At 29.6% G+C, this 25,861-nt stretch overlaps 1 protein-coding gene across 3 annotated transcripts in view; it reads left to right on the top strand.

Moving 5' to 3' along the window:
- Window positions 1-25,861, top strand: part of LOC129975751 (spectrin beta chain-like) — a 123,519-nt gene that overhangs the window by 71,879 nt on the left and 25,779 nt on the right. For all 3 annotated transcript variants that reach the window (XM_056088943.1, XM_056088945.1, XM_056088944.1), the window contains 14 exons: window positions 128-403; window positions 2,720-2,887; window positions 3,774-3,946; window positions 5,645-5,735; window positions 5,847-5,993; window positions 9,217-9,480; window positions 11,003-11,133; window positions 12,565-12,751; window positions 13,905-14,105; window positions 14,957-15,165; window positions 17,254-17,458; window positions 18,438-18,701; window positions 20,665-20,775; window positions 23,105-23,349. In XM_056088943.1, the coding sequence (XP_055944918.1) occupies window positions 128-403; window positions 2,720-2,887; window positions 3,774-3,946; window positions 5,645-5,735; window positions 5,847-5,993; window positions 9,217-9,480; window positions 11,003-11,133; window positions 12,565-12,751; window positions 13,905-14,105; window positions 14,957-15,165; window positions 17,254-17,458; window positions 18,438-18,701; window positions 20,665-20,775; window positions 23,105-23,349 (2,672 nt within the window). The remainder of the gene's footprint in view (window positions 1-127; window positions 404-2,719; window positions 2,888-3,773; window positions 3,947-5,644; window positions 5,736-5,846; window positions 5,994-9,216; window positions 9,481-11,002; window positions 11,134-12,564; window positions 12,752-13,904; window positions 14,106-14,956; window positions 15,166-17,253; window positions 17,459-18,437; window positions 18,702-20,664; window positions 20,776-23,104; window positions 23,350-25,861) is intronic.

Raw genomic sequence — 25,861 nt, forward strand, 5'->3', positions numbered from 1 at the left:
ATTATTAAGAATTTCTTTTACATGTTAATTATTGATTTATTTTATGTCTTTCATGACCCATAATATTTTATATTGCAAATAATATTTTTTTATTTCGAATTTGTTTTTATTCATATTTATTTTACAGCTTAAAGAGCGTGATGCAAAATTGGAGGAGGCAGGAGATTTGCACCGCTTCTTGAGAGATTTAGATCACTTCCAGTCTTGGCTCACCAAAACACAGACAGATGTTGCATCAGAAGATATACCGTCGAGTCTCACAGAAGCAGAGAATCTCATCACCCAGCATCAGCAAATCAGAGAAGAGATCGACAATTACACTGAAGATTATAATAATTTGATGGAATATGGTGAGAAAATTACAAGAGACCAAACAGATGCTCAGTACATGTTCTTACGTGAAGTGAGTTGAGGAATTTTTTTATGGAATCCTATTTGATATGCTGCATGCTTTAAACGATACTCTTTGCAAGGTATAAGTTCTCTAGAGTGAGTCCGCACACAGTTTAATTTTTAATATTTCCACACTTTCCAAAGATTTCATAAGGACTTGAAATCGTCAACAAATCACATAAAATAACGCGACAAAAAATTGCACAATATACAAACAAGCGACTCGTGTCGAATATGGAGAAATAAAAGGCAAAACAAATGTTTTTCAAAGTGCGGATAACTTATATATATATTTTATTTTTGTACGTGATACATCTATTATGTCGTCTTTTGGTCGAATCTGCGGCCTCTTTTAAAGTTGCGTTTCCATACAGTACCTTAGATCCACTCAACTAATCAGAAACTATTTTCGCTGTGAGCTTTAATTCAGTTTGAGAGAGCATTAATTTTGAAATGGTTCATCATCAATTATATAAATATTTATTGTATTTAATAATAAATTATTTGTAATAATAAATGTGTTGCCTTCAGAAAAGCTTCTATTCTTCGTAAAATACCTTTCGAATAAAGTATGTGCTGTTAGACTTTGACAAAGTTCGATTCTTTGATAATAAAGTGGACAGCAAGAAGTTTTGTTCCTAAAAAGTGGGTCTCAAAGTCTTAAATCTGGTATTTCTTTACTCTAGAAGTTCTTAGATAATAAAAGAATCGAGACCTTCTCTACCAAAGTTAAAAACAGATATTTTTTATTGGTGTTAATGTTATCTTGATACAAACAGTATTTAAGTAATAAATTTTAAAACTGAAAAGGGAAAACTTTTTATTATAAGTCAGGCCATCTTTAACCCTTTCTAAGGCCGTGGGAAGTACGCTTCCCACCAAATTTATCAACCTTTGTATGAAATGATGTAGGTTGGCATAAGTTCTGGCAAATTTTTTTAGAAAGACAGAAACTTAGTTGCTTCAGTTCTTTATCTCACACAAAATGATGTGTCTTGGTTTGTCACTTAATTATTAATTAACCAAATGAATTAATGAATCAAATTAAATTGATCTAATAAGCTAAATGAATCCTTTTTATTGTTCTAATTTCAAGTCTAAAAATATTTTAACATAATATGACTAGAAAAAAATTGCCCTTTAAAGGGTTAAGAGAATTGTTTTAATATCTTACGTATAAAAAAAATTCAAAATTTAAATATAAATATCATTTTAAATTTAAAATGTTAATATTTAGTAAAAAAAAAGTTCAAAGTATTTTAGCACCATCTAAGTACTATTTAATAACAGAATCGGATTTTTTTTAATGCAAAGTAATAGAATTAAAAAATAACTTGATATAAAGCTTGCAAAAGATAAGAATGCCACATTAAAATGATCATCTAAAATTTAAATGATTTTTCATTCGAATAAGGTAAAGATTACGTGCCTTGTAGATTAAATGAAAACATAAAATCAAATTACCCTGTAAATATCTTAAAAAAAATCTAGGAATTTGTGTCCCCCAAATTTAAAGAACCCTTCACATTTACATATTTGATTATCCAGTGCTGATTTTTTAATTTTAATTTTATGTTAAATATTGCTAAATGCAATATTTAACATAATGCAAAATAAATATTGACATAAACATTAAACATTCTTGCAAAAAAATTAAAATAATTAAAATTATAAAAAAGATAGTTAAAAGCTTAATCGAAAAATATCAGTTTTTAATTTTTGTAGCTCAGAATTAATGCATTTCTAGATGCAAAATGATAATTATCATGATAATGATATTAATGAAAAAGAAGTTTTAAATAAAATGAATTGATTTTATTTCACCGTGTAAGCTGATTTACATTTTATGCTGATAATTATAAGCTATTCTAATTTACTACTTTAAATATTTAGATTATTTGTTGAAGCACTGTTCAGAATATAACAAATCATGGACTAAAAATTAAATTTTTAAAAGAATTAATTATTTTTTTAAATTATTAAAAAGTCGTAAGGTAGTTCTCATAAAAAATCTATTGTATCAGATAAAAATGTAATACATATTCAAATTGCAAATCGAAGGATATATTATATAATGTAATATATCTTCACATATATCGAAGGATATGTTATAAAATTTTAATTCTTAAATATTTTAAAAAATAGATTGTAAACTGAGGAATAGTGCAATCACTAGTTTTCTTTTATGATACATTTTCTCTTATAATTTGTCAGATAGTGAAATTTCTGAGATATTGACTTCATTTAAATGCCATACTGAATGCAAAATAAGTATTCACATATCATAAACAAGGAATCGTTTTACAAATAATTCTTTTCATTTTAGAGGCTACGAGCTCTTCAAGATGGATGGACTGAGTTGCTGCAAATGTGGGAGAACAGACAAATGGTTCTATCGAACAGTTTGGATTTCCAGGTGTTTATGAGAGATGCTAAGCAAGCTGAAGTGTTATTGAATCAGCAAGAGAATTATCTTATGAAGGATGAAACTCCAGTAAGTAATATTTGCCTTAGTAATATTTCTCTTTTCCATAGTAATTTTTTTACATTTAAATGCTCTTTTATTATTAAATCTATTTTTTTTATATTTATATTCTCTATTATTTTATAAAAAATAAATCTGTTTAATATATTTAAAAATCCTTTCCTTCTTTTTTTATTTTCTATTTTACATGCGAATTTTTAGAATCGTTTGCTTCCAGAAAAATCGTTTGCCAGCAGAATTTTTAAAAAATTGTGCTGTATTCATTCAAATTTTTATAAAATATTCACTTTAAAACTTTATTACAAGCTAGAAATGAGATCTGTAATCATTCCGTATAGCAAAAATGTTGTTGCAATTGAAGCTATTTCATGTAGTACTTTTGAATAAATATTTAGCTTTTCTTGCTATATTTATATAGCTGCAAAATTATTTTCCAAATTGTAAATTAAAAAGTCGTTTAGAAGTAACATTCCATTCTCCTGGAAATTTGAAAATTCAGAAATTGTTTGATTGATATTTGTATAATTGGGTTTTTTCTATTAAAAGTATGACATTCAAACCGATTTCAAAATAATTAACAATTTATTTTGTCTTGTAAGTTGATATATAAATTCGCAAGAAAACCAAAAACTGGTCCTGCCATTTATTTTCTTCATTAGATTATAAAAACCTTTTTTTTTTTAATTTAAATCATCGAAAGACTACCGTCTGGCTAAGAAAAAGAAGGTTTTACAGCGAAAGCACCACACATAGAGGAGTTTAAAGCAAAAAAAAAAAAAAAAAAAAAAAAAAAAAAAAAAAAAAAAAACAGTTTAAAGTATTTGAAATATAGATAATTTATCATCTTTCAGATTATTATAATTTCTTTATTTTTTCTTTTCCTTTCCTTTTATAGAGTAGTTTAGAACAAGCAGAATGTCTTATAAAAGAGCACGAAACCTTCCTTACAACTATGGAGGCTAATGATGAGAAGGTCAATGCTGTTATCCAATTTGCACAAAGACTGTGCGAAGATAATAACTTTGCTGCAGATAAGATTCACAAGAAAGCTGAAAATATGGCTGAAAGGTAAAATTCAGTTTCTTAAGTATCTAGTTTTTGATTTAAAAAAAAAGGCAATAATGTATCGAATTTAGATTTTTTTTATTTGATTTCTCGGCGTTTCATTTTACCCTGTTATCACAGAAAGTTCACAGTATTCCCAGGAATATGTGAATTAGGCTGGAATTCTTGATTGGACTTCTAAGGGATTCATTTATCAGATAATATCATTTACGATTTGGTTTAAATATGTGTTACAATTGCAATGAAATTTTATTTATCTAAGTTATTCTATTCGCCCTTCGGCAGTTTTTTTAATAATTATCTTTACAGTATTGTTACAAATCTGTAATTTTGCTACCCGGCATGAATAGTGTCATCGTGAGAAAGACCGTTGTAAGATCTGTGCTGAGCAGCTGCCACGTAAATGACCTGAGAGCTTGGCGACCATTTGGCGACGAATTTGGCGACTAAATGGATACTACTGGAAAGTTCGAGAACTTTCACGATCCATCCACTAAGACCCGAGATACAGCCAGGTACGCCCTGATTGGTCTGAAGATTCCAGCCCCGCCTCCCGGAACTATAAAAGACAGACAATCTGAATCTTCAGGGAAGAGGTCGTGTGGATAGTCAGAGGCGGTGTGTGGTGAGAGTCGGAGTCGCCGACACGTAGAGAAACTGGAGGATTAGACAGCAAGAAAGCTGCTGAACTATAGCAATTAAATGTGCTGCGCTATTACAATTGATTAGCGGTATTTGTTGTAGAAGAAAATTTTTGTAACAGTATTTAGATGCAAATAATTTCAGTAACATTATTCGATATTATTATGAAAAAACAAATTTTAAATCTAACGCAATTAATTTTTTCACTGTTGTCAGTTTTAATATCTCACACTCGTTCAGTTCTTTTCGTATTTTTTTCAAATGTAAACTCATATGCATTACATGAATTATAATATAAACATATTGTAATAATGCGTTGAATAATGTGTACATAACCATATCCAATATTCTACAATACTCTAGCGCAATATTGACCATCTTCTTCATACTAATAGGGAATTTTCATGCTGAAAACAAAAACTATGAAAAATTAGAATGCAAAGAACATGGATTATTTTTAAAATTGGATTTTAAAATATAATTACAGATTTTCGTGTGTTTTTTTATGAATGCAATAATTGAGAATTAGGCATATCTTTTATCAAATGAACTTTCCAGCGTCTAAAATGTAAAATTTTAGTTTAATTTTAATAAGGTATTGTCCTTTAAATGCTTTAGTTTTAATAAGGCATGCAATGCATTATTAAAGCTTATTTAGTATCATCCTTATAGCATAAAATGTTCTGCAGTTCATGTTTTAAATCAGAACAAATATTCATTGTCCTATTCTATTCAAATGTTAATGATTTTTTTCAAAAACTTGTTATTGTCGATTATTTTTACATTTATAAAAAATACGATAGTATCTAGAGTTATTTGCTTCTTAATACATTTTAAACAATACCAAAACTGATAGCCAAAATTAAATCAATTTAGGCTTCTACACATGCGTGAGAACAATATTTCTTTCTTCTTATTTATACATTGTCATTATTATAATTATGCAATACGGATTATTAAAATTGTTCAAGGTTTAGAAATTCTGGTAATATTTTAAAGAAAATTTATATAATTTTTTTTATTATTTAATTATTTTATTTATTAAAAAAATATTTACAGGCGTAATGCTAATCACGAGAGAGCAGCTCAAAGAATGGACAAACTGAGAGATCAGATGCAACTTCAACACTTTCTCCAAGACTGCAAGCAGGTAAAATTAGTTCATATGTTTATACTAAAATTTGATACAAGTTACTTTTTGCTGCATTAGTATGTTGCCAATAGATATTAATTTTGAAATTCTTATTCATTTATTTCAAAGCTTTCTGAATGGACTCAAGAAAAATACATCACGGCCCAGGACGATACTTACCGCAGTGCTAAAACCATTCACAGCAAATGGACCAGACATCAGGCTTTTGAAGCTGAAGTTGCTGCAAATAAAGATCGCCTTAGAAAACTGCAGCAGGTAAGATAAATCTCATTGCGCGAATAACTGAATGCCCCTGTGAATCTCGATACTTTCCACTTTAATCCTTTCGCGACGGGCGTGTCATTTATGCACCACCAATGAACGTCTCTCACAGCCGGACATACCACCCTTGCATTTCTATAAATCGAACTCATGGGACGGTGATGCATATGTGCATTTTAAACTGGAGTAATTTTAATCGCCACTAGATGGCACCCTGTGCCCATTACTTTTGAAATATATATAGTTTTTGTATCCTGACCTTCAGTTTGTTCATATTCAACCTCACTATGGTATTTTACTTATCAGCTGTTGTTGGGGAGGGTGGGGGGTATGAGTAATATAAATAAACATAACTGGGTTGTGTGACTTTCCATTTGATAGAATAATTCGCGTTTTTTTTCTTTTCTTTCTTCTGTTTTTTCTATTACTGTGCAATTTTAGTCTTTTCGAATTTTACCGTTAGTGCTGTTGTATTATGCATAGCTTTTAAATACATTTCCCGCACTTCTCTCTTTATTACAGAAAGTCTTGATTTCGGTTTATTATGGCAAAAAAAAAAGAAAAAAGAATATGCTCATATTATGAATGAACTAATAATAAAAAAAGATCGAAAAAAACGATGACGTTAGAACTTATGATGATTCCTTTTGCGTACGCTCCGTCCCATGCGTGCGTCTAGGATAGAAGCCTTCCGTCCCAAAAGGGCTAAACGTGTTTCTTAAGTCCTTAGAGATAGGTATATACTTCTAACTGTAAGATGCTCTCTTATTGTTGCTGTTCCACCAATCCCACACGGTATAGCTTTATTAGATCATCTCCATGAATCCAAAACGTTGATCTTGATTGTGGGAAACAAACAGCTTCAATTGATCGGAGCCGGAGGGTTAACTTGGTCCCACTCACCTGCTCATTTAAGTTAGTCTTGGTCTATTCCACGACGACCCGCCTAAACCCGAAAGGGTGTAAGACCTTGAAGGTCACAGGGGAGAGAACCATAATTTATTTATTAAAAGGCTTACAGCTATCGCCAGAATATGGATGGTAGATAAGAGTGATTCATTCATTTGACTAAAATAAAATATTTAAATTCAATTGTTAGCAAACCAATTCTGGGTTCAGGAGATTAAGTTGAAAAGTACATACAGGAAACAGTAACAGACATAAGCATAAAAAATATTACAATGTCCAAAAGATGGAAGACGTAGTAGATATAGTAGTGTAGCAGATATAGACATATAGCAATATCAAACAATGTACCAATATCTAAAATAATAACATCTATCCCATTATATAAAGTGAAAAATAGATGAATGACACAAATACAAGGTAAAAGTACAAAGTAGATCTAGAATGACAAATACATAAAAAAAAAACATTACTAGAAGATAATAATATGAGCAGAAACGTACAGCTTTTAATATCTATAATCCTACATAAAAAACAAACAACTAGAAGCTGTGCCAGAATAATTACATAAATAAAGAATTAATTAAAACAAGACTGCAAACAACTTGAATTCCTTCACAACTATCTCTCGAGACTTCACAAATCTTCCCCATCATCCTTGGCGAAGATTCGTTCCTAAGAAACCAGTGAGCTTTGGATTCGCTAGAGGGGCGGGTGATGTGATAAGGACTAGAGAGTGTAACATTCAAAAGCGAAGTGGTCAGCGTCCTTCAGACCACCGCAGATACAGAATGGAATGTTTATCATATGAAATCTATGTAAATAAAAATTAAAAGGACCATATCCAGAAACAAAAAAATAATCATTTATTATGTGTTAGTAGATTAAAATCAGCTCTGGGAACATATCCTCTGACTTTTTGCTCACTTTAGTTGGACAAAATGGAATGACTTTCTTGCTTTGGATGGCCCTACTAGAATTTTACTCTTGTGACGTTTTTCACCCAGGAATACCCCTTCGTCATGAAGAGGCAGATGAGCAAGTCTTAGGAGGGGAAATTCTCTGAATGATTTAAAGAGTTATATTTTATATCTGAGACAATATATCATAAGTACTGTTGAAAAAGTTACAATATTTAAATTTTTATGATTCCCATAGTAAAATATTTTTAATTTTATACAGCAACAACAACAACAATAAAAACATTACTCTTTTGTGACTAATATTGACGCAACCAATACTGACGCTTCATTATTTTAACCAATCAAATGATATTTTGAGATAACTCTAAACTTTGATTGGTGGATCGCGCTCGAAGTTTAAATAATCTTAAATTGTGTTATTAGAAACTTCATAATTCGGCCAATTTTAGTCGCAAAATATTGAGCGTTGTTTTTTGTTTGTTTGTTTAGAATGTTAGTGAATTAAGAACGTTTTACTAAGTAATTAGAACAAATAGAACTAAAGGGTTGTCTGAAAATTTTGACTTTGCAATTGTTTCAGAGGTAGATTCATTATCAAAAACAAAAGAAAATATAATTTTTTTATGTGATATAGATAATTTTTTTTAATTGGAAATATATGCTTATTTTCAAAGATTCAGAATTACCTACTGGGTCATGACACTCTGTATATATGTAAATAAATGCCTTTTCTGATCATTTAGGTTAATTTGTACCATATTTGGTAAATATTGTTATAACACTCTGTACATTTCTAAGGCAAATTATTAAACACTAGTATTTAACCTAATATTTTCATATTTTAGAAATTGAAATTTTGTGATTGAATTTTCACACCTTTTCTAGTATATTGAAATTTTTACAATTGTGTACTCTGGACGATGCAACATTTGAATATTTTTAGAGCTTAATTATCACTTAAACATATTAATTTAATTAAATTTAATTAATGTGTTTAAATCTTAGTTTAATTCTGATTTCATATAAAAGGGAATCTGGAAGTAAATTTGAAAAAAAAAATGAATGCAGATTGGAGTAAAATTTGTAATAATAAATAACGAAAAATGTTAAATGTTGAAAAATAAAATAATATAAAGCTTTTTATTAGGACATATGAAAATAGAGTAACAATGAGTATTATAAAAATAATATCCCCAAATATTCTTAAAAATAATATTGTAAATATAGTTGGAATTCCTGTTTACTTAGAAAACTTTATTAGCAATTAAGATCTTCTTTTGACCTTCATATTTTTTATAAAGAAATCTCTTTCTGCATTTCAATACAGTAATAAAAACGAGTTTTATATATTTTTTATGGTTTTTTTAAAAATATTTTTTTAATTCCAGAGTGGCGAAGAACTTGTGAGAGAAAAACGGAACTGGGCACCTATAATTTATCCTCAACTTGCAGAGCTTGAACAGCAATTTGAAGCACTGGAGAATGCTACGAAAGAAAAGGGAGAAAGATTGTTTGATGCCAACCGTCAAGTTTTGTACATGCAGACTTGTGATGACATTGACAACTGGATTACGGAACTCGAAAATCAAGTTCTTACTGCTGAAACTGGTCAAGATCTCACGAGCGTTAACCTTATTTTACAGAAGCAACAGGTACAATATATTTAATATGCACGGAATTTTAAATACATATTTGGTGGTCTTCTTGCGAAACATATGATACTGTTCGTTTCTGTATCCTGAGACGACCAATTTTCAACGATTCTATCTCACTTAGAGATGAGAAGTGGAAGGATGTGCGCATTTCTTCATTGACTTTTTCCGCCCTATTAGATAATTTTTCGTTCAGCTCTTTTTTTTTTTTTGACGTAAATGCGAGTATTTTGTCGTTTCTGTCGTTTGTTTTATTTTAATTCAGTCTACGAGTAATCCGAGTTTACTTTATTGTTAGATGTAAACATCGCCTCCTTTCATCTCCCCTCTGACCCCTATTTTGACGGATTAAACCCATCCTAACGCATGCGCAAAGACGCGGAGCGTCTTAGAATCCGTTGTCAAACAATAACTATAATTTTTTTTTCTTTGGTAGAGATTTGCATTTTTCTTTTGTTGTTTAGTTTTTTTTTTTTTTTTTTCCTTGAAGGTTTTCGCTGATGAAGGATATTTCTCTATTCATAAATTGAAAAATTACATAGATTCGGTAAATTTAAAATTTTAAACAGTTACAAATGGATTTTCTGAAAAAACTATTATAGTATTAACTCATATTATATGCTGGAGGTATTGAAGCAATGGAAGAAGCAAAGGGTTTTATTCTAGATAAGCTTTAAACTAGAATTTTTCAAAAAATTTCAGACCGATATAAGCTTTAGTGTTAATTTCTTGTTGCAATCAGAATGAATGCTGGAGATTTTATTGCCGATTCATCTGAATGTTTATTTAATCTATTAGTCCTCTTCATACAAAACGCAAATATGGGCCAGTTACCTTTGAAAATCCGCCACAAAGACGACCCTCCAACTACTGGCACAAAAGACGGGCTTTAATTTACAATATCTAGATCCACTAAGCAGGCTTTGATCTCTTTATCACTGGTTCTCAATTCATGGACTTAATTAGTCCACGAAATATCAGAAAAACTGGTTCTCACGAGTTGGCGATTGCAACCTAAGAATTACATGAAGAGTTATTTCAGAACAAATCTATTTAAGTAATTTAAGGGAAAGATTTGAATTTAAATTTTCTCAGATTTTAATGTGTTTCACTTTTTTATAAGCGCGAATGAAGATATATCATTATTTAAAAGAGAACACAGCAATCATATTTATTGAAACATTGTTTTTTTTCTGTCAATTTCAAGCTTTTCTCTCTCTTTTATCATTTATCATATATCTGAAATCGAATGTCAATTGCCAACTCTTCGTAGCCGCGCTGTATTAAATTATTTCACATGCTATTTATCACTATATTGAGTACCTCTAAAAATGTTCAAATGATTTATTGTATAATTTTAATGTAGAAAAAAAATCACTCAGAAAAAGTACTGCATTATAACAACATCAGAAAGTCACTGAAAAGTAGTTTTTAAAGATTGATATTTGGTTATATAAAAGTACTTCATAGATGACTATGATTTATTTTAATGTATTTATTAGTTTATTCTTGCATTCTACAGGCAGTTGAAACTCAAATGGCCCTCAAGGCCAAGCAAGTGACTGAACTGAAAGATCAAGCTGAATACTTAGAAAATCTAGCTCCAGAAAAAACTGATGAAATTGAATATAAGAAAGCTCACGTCGAGGACCGGTAATTACTTTTTATTTCAGTTCTTACAATGCCTATTTAAACTTGTTATTCTACATTCTGCACTTGTTAAACCTTTAATCATTTCTTGATAATCAATTTATTTTTAATATTTTCCCCACAATTTTTGAGCTGTGAGTATGATTTTTTAAAAAGAAAATTGTATTCTGTTGTTTTGAATTCTTGCCTTATAGTTAGAAAGAAAGATGACTTAGATTTGATGTCTCTTTTAGATATTGTTGGTTTTTAGATGTGGAAACCCGCCACACTTTTGCGCATGTCCCAATCGGTTTTGATTTCTATATGATGTCAGTGACTAGTAAAGACAAATGGCGCCCTATCAGTGACTTAGTAAAGACAGAGGGTGCTCTTTTTATCCATGTTCATATTTCATATTTAAAAAAAAGCATAAGCATACAAATCGTTTACCTCTGTGGTGCCTCCTAAGACTGGCATCCGAGGATCTATATTTTATCTCCTGGTTGCAATGCAACGCATTTAATTTTTACGCAAAGAAATCTGTCTTCAATTTCTACCTCGTCAGTGAAATTTTTTTCTGATTCCTTCTATTCCATGAAGAGATGAAAACAAAACAATACGGGTTTCCCAGTTTTGTTTTTCATCTCATGGTTCCTTTGTCCAGGAAACTGGGGAAAATCCAGTCATCCTTTTTCCAGAAATCTCTTTAGAATGACGCAATCATAATTTTCTCTCTTTCCATCTTTTGAGAAATGATCTGTGATGAAACAGTAGTAAAGAGAGGACAAGTAATGTCTGGGACCTAACAGCCTGATTTTTTTCGTTTCCAGTAACCATCAGTGACGTAAGAAAGAATATATGGAAAGTTAGGAATAATAACATTTTCTCACTTTCTCATCATATTTTACTTTAAAAAGACTTAAATTCACAAAATGTTTTATTTATATGGCGTCCTGTAAGACTTGAGCCCGGAGGTTCTATATCCTCCTCCTGTTCTCCGTTGCTACTCCCCTGAAATGAAATTAGAGATGTTCATATTCTTTAAATACCACTCCTCAACACGTACAGCTATTCTCTTATTATTGCATATTCATATCAAAATTATGAAGATAAAATGAAAATTGCCATTCTATTTGCATGCTTTCATTTGTTATTGTGTGGCCAATACATACTGTACTGCTTAAATTCTTAAAGTTCAAATTATTCAGACTAAATGGAATTTCTTTGCATTTCGATTGTTGTTTGTTTGAATGTTTATTTTAGCACATATATTGCTAATGAATGTTTATTTTATAAATGATCTGTTTCTAAATATATTTGGAATTATTTTAACGTCTTAATTAATTCATTCTTTCTTCAATTTTCTTTTAAAAAATATCATTCTTTCCTTCAAAAATGTTAACAACAAGGCATTTTACTAACAGTTTAAAAAAAAAATGTTATTATTCTTTTTAGATTCAAACGCCTACTTGCACCTTTAAATCAACGCAAATCTCAACTAATGAAGAAAAAAGAAGCCTTCCAATTTTGCAGAGATGTTGAAGATGAAAAATTGTGGATTCAAGAAAAGATGCCTTTAGCTACTTCCTCAGAATATGGAAATAGTCTTTTTGGAGTTCAAATGCTCAAAAAGAAAAATCAAGTGAGTTTCCTATTTGCACAGACTTAGTTTAGTATTGATAATTTTATAATTGAATTTTGTTATAATTCTACTTTAGTGTATTTAACTTTATAAAAATCAATGTTGATTGTTATAAAATCAAACATTCTAATATTGGATGAATATTTGTTTGACACTAATATGCGTGAATATTTTTTCTTTCAAACAAATATTCAATAATATTCGTGAATATTTGTTTGACACTAATATGCGTGAATATTTTTTCTTTCAAACAAATATGCACTAATATGCGTGAATATTTGTTTTTTAAATGAATAAATATTTACATCAATGCAATTGCATGTTTGAAATATAAGGCAATATTCGTTTTATTCCTGTACTTATTCGAGTTATAGATAAAATTTTTCTTTTCACTTTAATTCTCAGAAAATTGCTTTATATATCTTAGTTACTTATCCATGACCAACATCCATAAGAATTTTTAATTTATCTTGAGGTGTATTCTAATCAATTTCAGTCGAATATCGAAAAAAATTACTTCTTTAACTTAAATCAATAATTTTTATTTTTATTGGTCGTCCTATTTCTTTGAAAGTTTGAGTTTTATATCGTAATTGTTTTGGCTTCCAATCGATATACAAAAGAATTCCAATTTTCGAAATTTCACTTTTAGTCAATTAGAACTGGATTTTAAAAAGTGTTTAGGAAATATCTGATTTAAGAGCAGAATTAAAGTATAATTACTATTGTAGACTATTTGAATATGAGAAGACTTATCAACTTTATTTTCAGAAAAATGATTAGTTTGATTGTTATAACTTTTATTGTGGTTAAAAATTAATAAAAAATTATTGAATTTGAGAGTTAATTTATTACCTGAAAATAATTTGTTCCATTAAAAAAAATTCTATCAAGGCCTTATATTGTTTGCATGAAATTAAAATTTCAACTTTCAGTAAATTATTACAATGTTTGACCGGAGATTTTATTACCATACTAAAATTTACACATTGAATTAAATTATTTGGAAATCCAAATTGATTTTTTTTACTTTGCTTTTTTTTTCTTGCCTTTTGTTTTTGTCTTAAAAAAATTGTTCATAAAACTGTTCAAAATATTTCATAGTTACGGTTCCAGAATTGATTCGTATTTTAACGCTTTACTTCTCTTGCAGTCTCTCCAATCAGAAATTGACAATCATGAGCATAGAATCGTCTGCGTTTGTGAAAACGGAAATAAGTTGATACAAGAAGGCCATGAAGATGCTGCAAAATTTAAGCGATTGATATCAGAACTGCAGTGCCTTTGGATGGAACTGAAAAATGCAATCCAGTTCAGAAGAATCAAGTTAGAGGAATCAGAGAAAGCTCAGCAGGTATGTTTCAGAATTGTATAATTTTATTCTGATAAATTTTTGAATTTAAAGAAACACGATTGCCTAAATTAATGCTTTTAGTTTGCTTTGAACCGCATATCTTTATTGTATCATATATATTGTAAAAAAAAGGATTGATTTAAAAAAAATAATTTTGTTATTTGTAATCGCAAATATTATTATAATTTAAATATAACATCCACTGTTGTTATTTGGCATAAAAATTTTGTTGATAGAATTAAATTTTCATAAATGTGTTTTTATTGTTTTGAAAATTATATTTATCATTTTTACTTTTATTTGTATCAGTTATGTTTTGTTTACTGTATTTCCAATTTTGTCAACATTTTAAATGTGTTATTGAATCAATTGATTCAACAAAAGCTCTGATTTAACAAAAAATATGTCATCAGAGTTTGTTGGTTATTTACTTTTACTTTATGACAGATAAATATAAAACAAATTTTTACATTTGACTACTACAAATTTTTACAAATTACTACAAATGTTTACAAATTACTACAAATTTTTACAAATAACTATAAATTTTTACATTTGCAAATTCACTTTTTAATGATTTTGGTCAGATTGAAATTGTAGGAAATCCTTTGTTTAAGTTCTAAGTAATTATTTTTGTAATAGTCTAAAATATCTTACTGCTAATCAAGGAAAAAGTTATCAATTTAGACTTTCAAACAACTGTAAATAAATATTAAAATTTGTATAAAAATTTCACAAAAATTACTATATATCAAATTTTTACAGCATTAAATATTCCATCCATTGCCTAAATTTTAATAAATTATTATAAATCATTTAAAAATCTGCGATATTTTCTATGTACCTTGCAGTACTTCTTTGATGCCTCAGAAGCCGAAGCATGGATGAGCGAACAGGAACTTTACATGATGTCTGAAGACAAAGGAAAAGATGAAATAAGTGCCCAGAATTTAATGAAGAAGCACACAAGCTACGAAAATGAAATAGATGTTTTTTATGAAACTGTCATGCAACTGGGAGACATATCTAAACAGCTGTCTGCAGCCAACCATCCTTTGTGGTAGATTTTCATATTATTAATTATGTTCTTGTTTTATATAACTTTAGACTTTTAGCATTAGGTTTAATAATTTTTGGCAGTTGTTTCATTTAATTGATGCTTCCTTTACGGACGGTTTAGTTCCACTATCCATGGTTCCTCTCTCTATAGTGTAGAGAAGTGTAAATTAATGTAAAAATGATTATTTTCTTCTGAATACTTGCCAATGCAAAATGCTTTTTTGATGGATTTTCTTCTCCAATTTCGGTCTATTGCAGATGGTATACCAATGGATTTTTCCCCTCTGACTAGGACAGATATAAATAATATATCGTTGTTTTTTTTTCTACTTGTGAAAATGTACAAATAATATTCATGTAAATCTTTTTTTTTTCTATAGCCAAGAATAGGTATTTAACCAACAATTTTTTCTTCTCTCCTCTGAATAGGACTAGGACAGATGTTGTTCCAATGAATTTTTTCCTCTAAATAGGACTAGTACAGATGCTGTACCAATGAATTTTTTCCCTCTGAATAGGACTAGTACAGATGCTGTACCAATGAAATTTTCCCCTCTAAATAGGACTAGTACAGACGCTGTTCCAATGAAATTTTTTCCTCTTAATAGGACTAGTACAGATGTTGTTCTAATGAAACATTTTCCTCTAAATATGATTAGTACAGATGCTGTACCAATGGGCATTTTTTCTCAATATGGGCTAGTACAAATACTGCATCATTAGCCCATTAGCATTCCATTTCTCAACGGAAAATGGAATTCTCTATCTCTATCTCTTTCAAATCAGCTTGTGGATAATTTTACTCCCCTGTTTTATCGAATTTATCTACTATTTCTAATATGAGAAGAAAGAATACGTAACCTTAGATGCTATTTGGAGAATGATGAATTTATTTTCCATTGATTTCAGAAGATAGGGACGAAAAATTTTAAGTTGTTTCTACAAAATCGCTTTTTTTAATTGGATATTTTGATATCTCATCCGCCTATAATCCAAAGCTTACCAGTAAAATTACCTCAGTTCCAGCTTAATGTTTGAGTCTTGTTTTTCCAAATTTACTTGGAAAAGTACGTTAGGTATGTAAAAACTCTATTATTCTTCAGTCGGTGTAATAGTGTAGAAATGCAGAAAGTGTTTTACTAGCCTATGTACTGTTCTGGATTAAGAGATCTGGCTTTGACCTTCGCTCAGGATCGTAATTACCACCGGGGCAGTGAACTAGAGGTATAAGTTTAGAGGTCATTCGAGTGGAAGAAAGAAATACATCGAACTTTTTTTATCGGATATTTTATTTTCAAAAATAGAAAAATTAAACTTTTCTATTTAGTTTTTATATTTGACTTTTCATGGTAAGAAATTAGTTATCTGATATAGAAATGAAGTTTCTTTATTAAATAAAAAGAAAGCACAACGGGAAAATGTGGTGCTTAGGAGATTATTCTGGTAGAACCTGAGGGATAAATGACTATATTGGATAATTTTCTGATTAAAGGCTTATATAAATTATATGGTGTATATTATGCTTTGCATAACCTCAAGGAGTTTCGGATATCATAATCTTTTTTTTTTAATTTTATAGGAATCAAATAATAAAAATAGAATTTTATTTAAAAATTATTATTGCGAAAATTTCATTCAATCAGCAACTTTAATTATTAAAAAAATTATCGACAAAAATTTATAAAAAAATTATTCAAATTGAAAAACAATAAAGAGGGGATCCAATTATCATCTGTTGTTCTGGAATGCACAGATCTCTAATTATGGTCTTGTCTTGTGTAATTTCATTGGGATATTATAAAGCATATGCCTTACTGTGGAATCCAATGAAAAACAATTTCATACGATTTAAAAACAAACTCAGCATCTTTTTTCAGTTGTTCAGATATTTGGGGAGCTTATTTGCAACATTTTATAAAAGGTTTCTTTTAAGTCACTTATAGCTTATATATTTTATTTCTGGTTCAGTAATCTGCAATTTGGGTAGTTATAGAAATTTGTTCTTTACCTATGAATTTGTTTTTGCATCTGATACAATGTGTATTGCAAAGTTTTTACAAAAGTGGTTATTTCTTATCTTAAATTTCAGCCATGAAATCACTCTGAGACAGGCCCAGTTAGAAAAACTGTACAGTAGTTTGAAAGATCTTGCTCTGGAGAAAAGAACGAAACTGGACGAAGGTCTTCAACTTTTCGGTTTGAATAGAGAAGTGGATGACCTAATGCAATGGATTGCAGATAAAGAAATTGTTGCTGGATCCCAAGAACTGGGACAAGATTATGAACATGTCACTGTGAGTAATAACTTTTCTTTCAAAGTAAAAGTAAAATTGCCAACTATCAGGAAATGCAGCAATTATTGTATTTATTATCAATTTTATTTGTTATATCCAAGTTTATTTTAATTCAGAAATTTCAGCTTATTCATGGTATTAGCAACTTCTTTCCTTTTTGAAAAAATCTGTTTGAGATATTTATGTGTTTTTCTGATATTATTTTGGGATAGCTTTATTTAATATATTCAAATTATGTTAGAAATCACAATAAATCTCATACCAATGCATCCAAAAAGTTCTGGAATGTATCTTATCATAGAAGAAGAATGAATAAGAATAGAACCTATTTATTTGGATTTTCCATCGAAATACCTATTCTTCGCAAATATACATTTTTGCCATTGTTTTTGCAAGGATGTGTGTGGATTTCAAGTTTTCTTTTTCTCACATTCTCCATTACTTTCATCATTTTATATTGCACTTTTTCGGAACTTGAGAAATGTTTCTAACAATGGGCTTCATCTGAGGAAGAAGTTGCATCGAAATAAAATCAAATGAATAAGTTGGTATGCAAATATTTAAATGTAGTATTTTGCTAGATAATCTGCAAACTGGCCCATTGTGGTGATATAACACCCAGCAATTAGTTTTTCCAGACATCTAATTTGCTTGATTTTCGCAAAATCATAAAAATTTTTAACTATTTCAATGTATTCTTTTTAAATAACCGAATGACCATGCAGAAGGAATTCGTTTTCTTTACGTATTATTCCTTTACTAGTTGTTCTCCCAGAAATCGGGCCAAAAATGGTATCATTCATTTACCATTTGAAAAGAAATAGTTTAAAAGTTCCTGAATTTTTTTAATATAGTATTATACATGATATTAAAAAGTCATATCTGACAGCTGTAGATACTACAAGTTAAGTATTTCTAAACACATATAATTTGTTAGCATAAAAACAATAATAACCTGCTTATTTTGCAATATTGATAGATGCTACAAGCTCGATTCAAGGACTTTGCCAAAGAAACACAATCAATCGGTCGTGAGAGAGTATCCAAAATCAATTTCCATGCCGACAAACTGATAAATGCTCATCATGGTGACAGTGCTACCATTGCTGAATGGAAGGACATGCTAAACGAAGCCTGGGCAGATCTCCTGGAGCTAATCGAGACCAGAACCCAGATGTTGAAAGCATCCTGGAAGTTGCACAGATTCTTTTACGACTGCGCTGATGTTCTCGGTCGTATTATTGTAAGTAAAAATCCTTAAAAAAATTTATAGAACATTTTAAGATTGAAATAGTTATTATATTATCTATTTGAAATGAAAAATCTTTTTTTTCTTCGTACTTTTGATCATACAAAACTGCCCCCCCCCCTTTTGTTTGCGGATGTTAACAGTGCTTTTTATCAAATTATTTGATTTCATTTAATGATTCAATTATTTTAGATATTTTGATTTTGATTATTTTTAATTTAATGGTTTAATAGATTTATATTTTTGATTTAGCTGAATGATTTAATTATTTGATTATTTGCAAAGAGAAATATGGCATTTATTCTGGTGCAATATAATTTAGTTAACGAATTGCCAATTAGACCAGAAAGCCTTATTTTAATATTGTTGTTTATGTCTCTGCCTTGCATTCGTTAAGAATTAAGTGTTATTAAAAATTTATTTTAAAAAAAGGCAATTAAAATTCAATTTTTATTGTTTTCGGTTTCTTTTTCGACTTGTCATGTCGATTCATTTCTTTCGATCAATTCAAATTTATCTATTGTGGTTTTCTTTTGCATATCTACAATGCAAGATATCCAAATATCTTATGCATGCTTAGATGTCAATTGAATCTTAATAAAACTGGTTGCAATAATAAAGCTCATTCGTTCATAAAATCGCCATTTATTTTTACATCTAGACAGAAATAGCGAACATTAAAAAAACAACTATCATCAACCCTTAGACTTCCATTGGATTCATACATCCCACGAAACAGAATATAGACATTCATGAGATTTTTACTAATTCTAAAATTCATGGAATATTATCATACTGTTCAGAAATCAGTGGAAATTATGGAAAAAAAGAACTAAAGTACAATGTGTCAAATCCCACTTTGCAAACTTTGATCTGCACCTTATCATAGAGGATATTAATTTATAGGGATTCTGCGAAAAACAGTTCTAAAAAAATAATGTTTATAAGATATTTGTTCTTTTCTCTTATTAGTGGGTTCTACTGATTCCTGCTATCAGTACCAATGACACACATGTGTCCCACCTCTCTAAATTCCTTCTCCTCAAGTTATGGTTACGATTAAGTATAATTAACTTCAACAGGGTCTATCTAACACATTTTTGTTAAAAAAGGCTACAAAATTTTTAAAAAAAATGATAGTTTAAGTGTTATATCAAATTTTATCATAATACAAATTGTTTTAAGTAAAATGTTTTGACAAATTGAAGTAGCAAAACGCTTAATTGTAGATCACTTTCTAAAAAAATTGTTTCAGTACATCGAGTGTAAAAAAATGTAGAATTGAAATTTAAAAATAGAAGCAAAATAGTAAAAAAAAAATGAATAATATTTTAATATATAATATTTTTCCTTAAGGAAATCTGAATAATATTGAATAATAGAATAGGACAATTTTTAGAATTTTAAAGTACCATGTATTATTTTTTTAGAATTATAAAATTGTATAAAATTGCAAATGTCTCTTAGTTAGTAATTTTACTGAAATAATGTTCCAAAATTAACCTAATTTGGAACTAATTTGAATCGGTCAGATTGCACGATATTTATGCTTAAATGAAAGTACAAAATTAAATAATTTTTAAAATGCCTCCAAAAGATCTTGGAAATTTTGAGGCCATCTAAGGCTGTGGGACCCCTAAGAAATTATAAAATCAGAAGGGGGGTTTCGTCCGTGACTGTGGCCACGACTCCGAAATAAGAGATTTGTTCTCAAAATAGCCCTCCTATTGTTTCATACAAATTACAGCATAACTAAACTGCTAAATATTATATTATAAATAAATGGATTGTTCCTTGCTTTTCCTTTTTTTTTTTTTTACAAAAGGGGTAGTATATTTTTTATTTAATATCTTATGGATTTTTACAAGAGTTTCCATGATTCACATTAAGTATTACAAATAAATTACTTTACGGGATCAGACTTTTTGAATTACTTCATTCTAATATTTTATTTCAGGAAAAGCAAAATGAGATGCCATACGAACTTGGAAGAGATGCTGTCAGCGTCTCCAGCTTACAGAGGAAGCATATCAGTTTCGAACATGATCTACAAACTTTGGGATCTGCAGTAAGTTTTCTTAAAGGAACTGAATGAAATTATTTAGCTGTTTTCACCCTAAAGTACAATCAAACTCTGTTATTATTTACTTTAATTGCGATATTTATTTTGATAATAAACATACATCCATAATAAAAATCCTTCTGTCACTTTGCACTTCGATAATCTGATTCTTCGAGTTATTCGGTATTTCCTTAAAGCAGAACTAGGAACTTGAAATGGAAAGCAACTCTTTTCTCTAGTAGCACACATATAATGCAATGCAATACTATACTACACACTATAATATACAATAGTATACTATACAATACTATAGTATGGTATTTTTCCGTTAGCCGAGCACAATTGAAAAATCGCCAAATAATGTAGAATTCAGCCAAATTTCTTATGCCAAATTCGCGTTTGGTTCACAATTGGCGACATTTGTGCCCGGCTAACGAAAAAGTACCTAAAATATTGTGCTACATGTCGACGTCAGCGATGGCAATCATAGCTTGCTGCTTATATTTTATAAAAATAATTACTAGCCGTCTATGGTGACCAATTGGTTCACCAGAAATAATGATTATTAAATGAATGAAGGAATTTTAATGAAATATTTTATGTATATTAATTTTAATAGCCTCCACGGTGAAGTTTAAAATATTTTCGTACTCTTAAAATAATTCATATAATTCATATTTTGTTAGAAGCCTCACGACGTTCTGTCCATTGTGATCCATTATTCCCTCCTCCCTAATTTTCTGCCATTTCGTTTAAAATTTGAAATTTAATTTGAAACAGAAGTTATTAAACTTTAACTAATACGATAATTTTCTTTCTGAAATTATTTATAAATGAGCGCGCTTTAAATCATTATCATCATTTGCTGATTTATAAAATTGAATATTAATTGCAAGCATAACAATACTTCGAAAAGTTTATTTAATTTATACCTCAGTGAGAAACCAAATCATCATGGAAAAATAAGCTGTATTTTCATACTTTTATCATGAACAACAGAAAAAAAAATGCGGGACAAAATATTTGTAGCAAACGATTTCAACTTCGTTGCAACGATGAAATATATTATGGTAAAATAAACTTAAAAATATTTCTAAATATCAATTAAAAAATGATAACAGCAATTGAGTTGTTGTTGAGAGATATTTTTTTGAATTTTAGGGATAATGTGAAATTCTTTTTTGTGCTATAAAATTTTTGGAAATTTTGGAGGAAAAAAAACATAAAAATTTCGCTTGATTATTAATTAATTAAAATTTTAATATAATTTATTTTTAAAAATCTCTGGGAACAGTGTGTATAAAATTTTGCCCTTTTATGTTCTCTAATTGTTCATCTGCACTAAATTTGGTTACTCTAGATCTAATGTTCTGTCTTTTAGAGCGCTAACTCAAAATGCACATATTTTCTTTTCTTGTTAGTTGAGATATATAATAATAATATAATTTGCTGAATATTGTGTGTGTGTGTGTGTGTGTGTGTGTGTGTGTGTGTGTGTGTGTGTGTGTGTGTGTGTGTGTGTGTGTGTGTGTGTGCAATAAGCTTAGGTTTTGCTATTAAAACAAGTCTTTTTTTTAAAATGAACTTCTACTAATCTGGCACTGGTTTGATATCCACCGCAATATAATAGTTCGCAAATTGGTTTGATATCCAACGCAATATAATAGTTCCTCATTTATAATGAGGAACTATTATATTGTGTAATATAGGCGTAATTTTCTCCCAGTTTCGATAACAGCTTCTTTTTTGAATGTACGCGTTCTTGAATTAAAGTATTGATTATATTTTATTTTCATTATTCATTTTTATGGCTCGCGCTATAAATTGTCAAAAAATGCTAACTGCAACTAACTTGGCGACTAGCGGCTCTGCCTTTGCATTCTTGGCATAATCTGAAAATCGCCAAGTAATTCAGATTATCCAATTATCTGGATGATATGAAATCTCCAAATAAACCCGGCCATTTTATGTATAATGGAGCTTATTAGACGTTGGTTATAAACTGAAAACCGCCATATAAACCCATTATCTTAGCGATCTTAACATAATCATCTGAAAACCATCAAGTAAATCCGGGAATACATCCATCTTGCTAAATCTTTGCATCTTATGTATAACGAAGCTTGGCAATTTTGGCATAATCTGAAAATCGCCAAGAAAATCCAGAGCCTAAATGTACTTATATTCCTGGCATTCTTGGCCTTAAAAATAAACCGAAAAGTGCCTATTTTTTGTTTTCATCACACTAACTGTTCCAAGTTTTACTTAATTTGATTTGAAAATGAGGGAGTTTGCATATGAATTATATTTTCATGTCGATATTTTCCAACTCAAGGTCCAGCAAATTCAGGACGATGCTGTTCGGTTCAATTCCATCTACGCAGGCGAGAGGGCCAATGAGATTAGCAGCAAAGTGTCAGAGGTTGTGAGTGCTTGGCAAAAACTACTGCACATGTGCGAGACTAGAAGAGAAAAGTTGGCCGACACTGGAGATCTCTTCCGCTTCTTGAACATGGTGAGAGACCTCATGCAGTGGATGGAGGAGACGGTCAGGTTGATGAACACATCAGAAAAACCAAGGTGAGTTGAAGAATTGAAATTAAGTCCTAATAGTCTATTAGGACTTAATTGTGAGGAACTTCTGATTAACTTGATTGTGAGGAACTTCTGATAAATTAATCTGGATTGTTCGTTGACCAATTGATTATTTCTGAACCTTTAAAGATAGGTATATATTTACAGTTGAAAAAATTCATAAATGTCGTTTTGAATAATGTAAAAAAAATTTTATGCTGTTTGAATCATTAAATATATAATAAAAAAATTAAGATATCTACATTTTTATTGCGTTCCCTCTTTCTGTTAGTTACAGTAAAATATTCTTGTTAATTATAGTAAAATTAGTTATAGTATAGTAAAATATTCTTGTTAGTTATAGTAAAATTAGTTACAGTATAGTAAAATATTCTTGTTAGTTATAGTAAAATTAGTTACAGTATAGTAAAATATTCTTGTTAGTTATAGTAAAATTAGTTCTAGTATAGAGAAATATTCTTGTTAGTTATAGTAAAATTAGTTACAGTATAGTAAAATATTCTTGTTAGTTATAGTAAAATTAGTTATAGTATAGTAAAATATTCTTGTTAGTTATAGTAAAATTAGTTATAGTATAGAGAAATATTCTTGTCACACTAATATTTTAATCAAACAAACAAACAAAAACACCATTCTTCTGCGAACCAAAACTGACTAAATAATGAAGCTTTGAATTTTATTATTTTTGGCGAATCAACTGTCGCCACAAGGAAACGGTGTACTTTGGTTCATTCTCGAGAGAAGGAAAGATCATTCTCGAGGCAGCTATTGAACTGCTCTAACATAGAGAATATTTAAAGTTCCATAATTCAAGAATATTGAAAGTTCTATTCTATTTCAATTACTATGTTAGTGTGTCAAAAAAAATCTGCTTGTTAACATATAAAACTTTATAAAAAGTTGAGCATGTATTCTTTCCTAAAGTACATTTATTGATTCCTGCAACACAAATATATATACTTTTAAATGTTGTTTAACTTTCTTTACTTTTTCGTATGTGAAGTATTCAAAGTTTTGTATTTGTCAAAAGTTTCGAATTCGAGATTTTGATAAATCCCCATGTTTCGGACTTCCCTGCTTCCGAAAAGCATATCTTTTGGAATTATGTCTTTATGTGAACACTGTAACTCAGAAATGCTTTGAGTAAGACAATATTGTCACGTAGGTACTCTAGTGTGGAACTCAATGACACACACAAGAAGTAGAATTAAACCAATTTATTAACTCAACTGAGAACTCAGAACACAGTGACTGACAGATCTTTTACATTAGCAGGGAAAGATCCAGAATACTTTTCTGGAGGCGTTGAGAAAAGTCCAGAACACTTGTCTGGTAAACTAAAGAAAGGTCCAGAATCTTCTGGAACATGAAATAAAGGGAAACATAAAATCAAGGAATGAAATATTTACACAGGCAGTGAATCGCATTGTCTCTAGCGGGATTCGAAATTACGTTCTCTTGATTATAAGACCAGTGCTATGACCATTCGGCCATAGAGAATCGACTGCATCTTTTCAATGCGGCAATATTTTGGCCAATAATCTTTACACTAAATTTGTAGATCTTTATAAAATTTTGAACGAAATCCATCCATGGAAATTCTGTCTTTCCAGATACCTAAATATAACAAAAAAAGTTTCATGGATAATATTTGGCATACATTAAAATGTAGATATGTGTGAAATTTGGAACCAAATCTGTCAAGAGGTTGATCATATGTCAGCCTATACTTTTGAATGCATATGATGATGTCGTGTCCGTGTTACCACAGAAAGGGGGTGCAGTAGCTTCTAAGGGTAAAGACCCCTGAGCACCCGAGGGCAGAAGTCTGACTTCTAGCTCATATGAAGATGAAACTCACACATTTACTTTCACAACCACTTTTTACAGGGGGGCACATTCACATACCTCACAGATAGAACAGAATTGAAGAACAACCATGCCCGAACCGGGATTCGAACCCGGGATTTGAATGCATATAAACATGATAATTAAAAAAAAAAACGTAACAACTTAGATAACTGAAATTTGGTTCGCAGTTTTAACACCGAAATTGTAAATCTTTATCAAATTTTATAACAAATCCATAGTAGAATTGACCGCCTTCGATCTGTTTTTTCACAAACATGTAAACGCGATAAAAACGCAATGATTTAAATAGATGAAATCCGGTATGTGGTCTTGTGACTGCATCTCAACTATAATTCTGCGTTAAATGTTAGAAAAAAAAAAGAGGCGTCAAAAATACATATTTAGTTTTCTGGTACTTGTGTATTAACCTCATAGTAGCGATTAGTTGCCAAAGATTTCACTCTAATAGGATTTTTCGTAATTGTTGTTCGTCAATGGCAGACGGTTACTAATACACAAATACAATTATTAGAGACTATGCGAGAAAATTTTGGAAAGGCCACTGTTCTATTAAATTCTATTTAAAAATAAATAGAATAGAAAAATTTAAATAGAATAGGAAAATTTAAAAATATGTGCCGTTTTT

The sequence above is a fragment of the Argiope bruennichi genome, chromosome 7 (genome assembly GCF_947563725.1).
Source record: "Argiope bruennichi chromosome 7, qqArgBrue1.1, whole genome shotgun sequence".
Classification (NCBI taxonomy): Eukaryota; Metazoa; Arthropoda; class Arachnida; order Araneae; family Araneidae; genus Argiope; species Argiope bruennichi.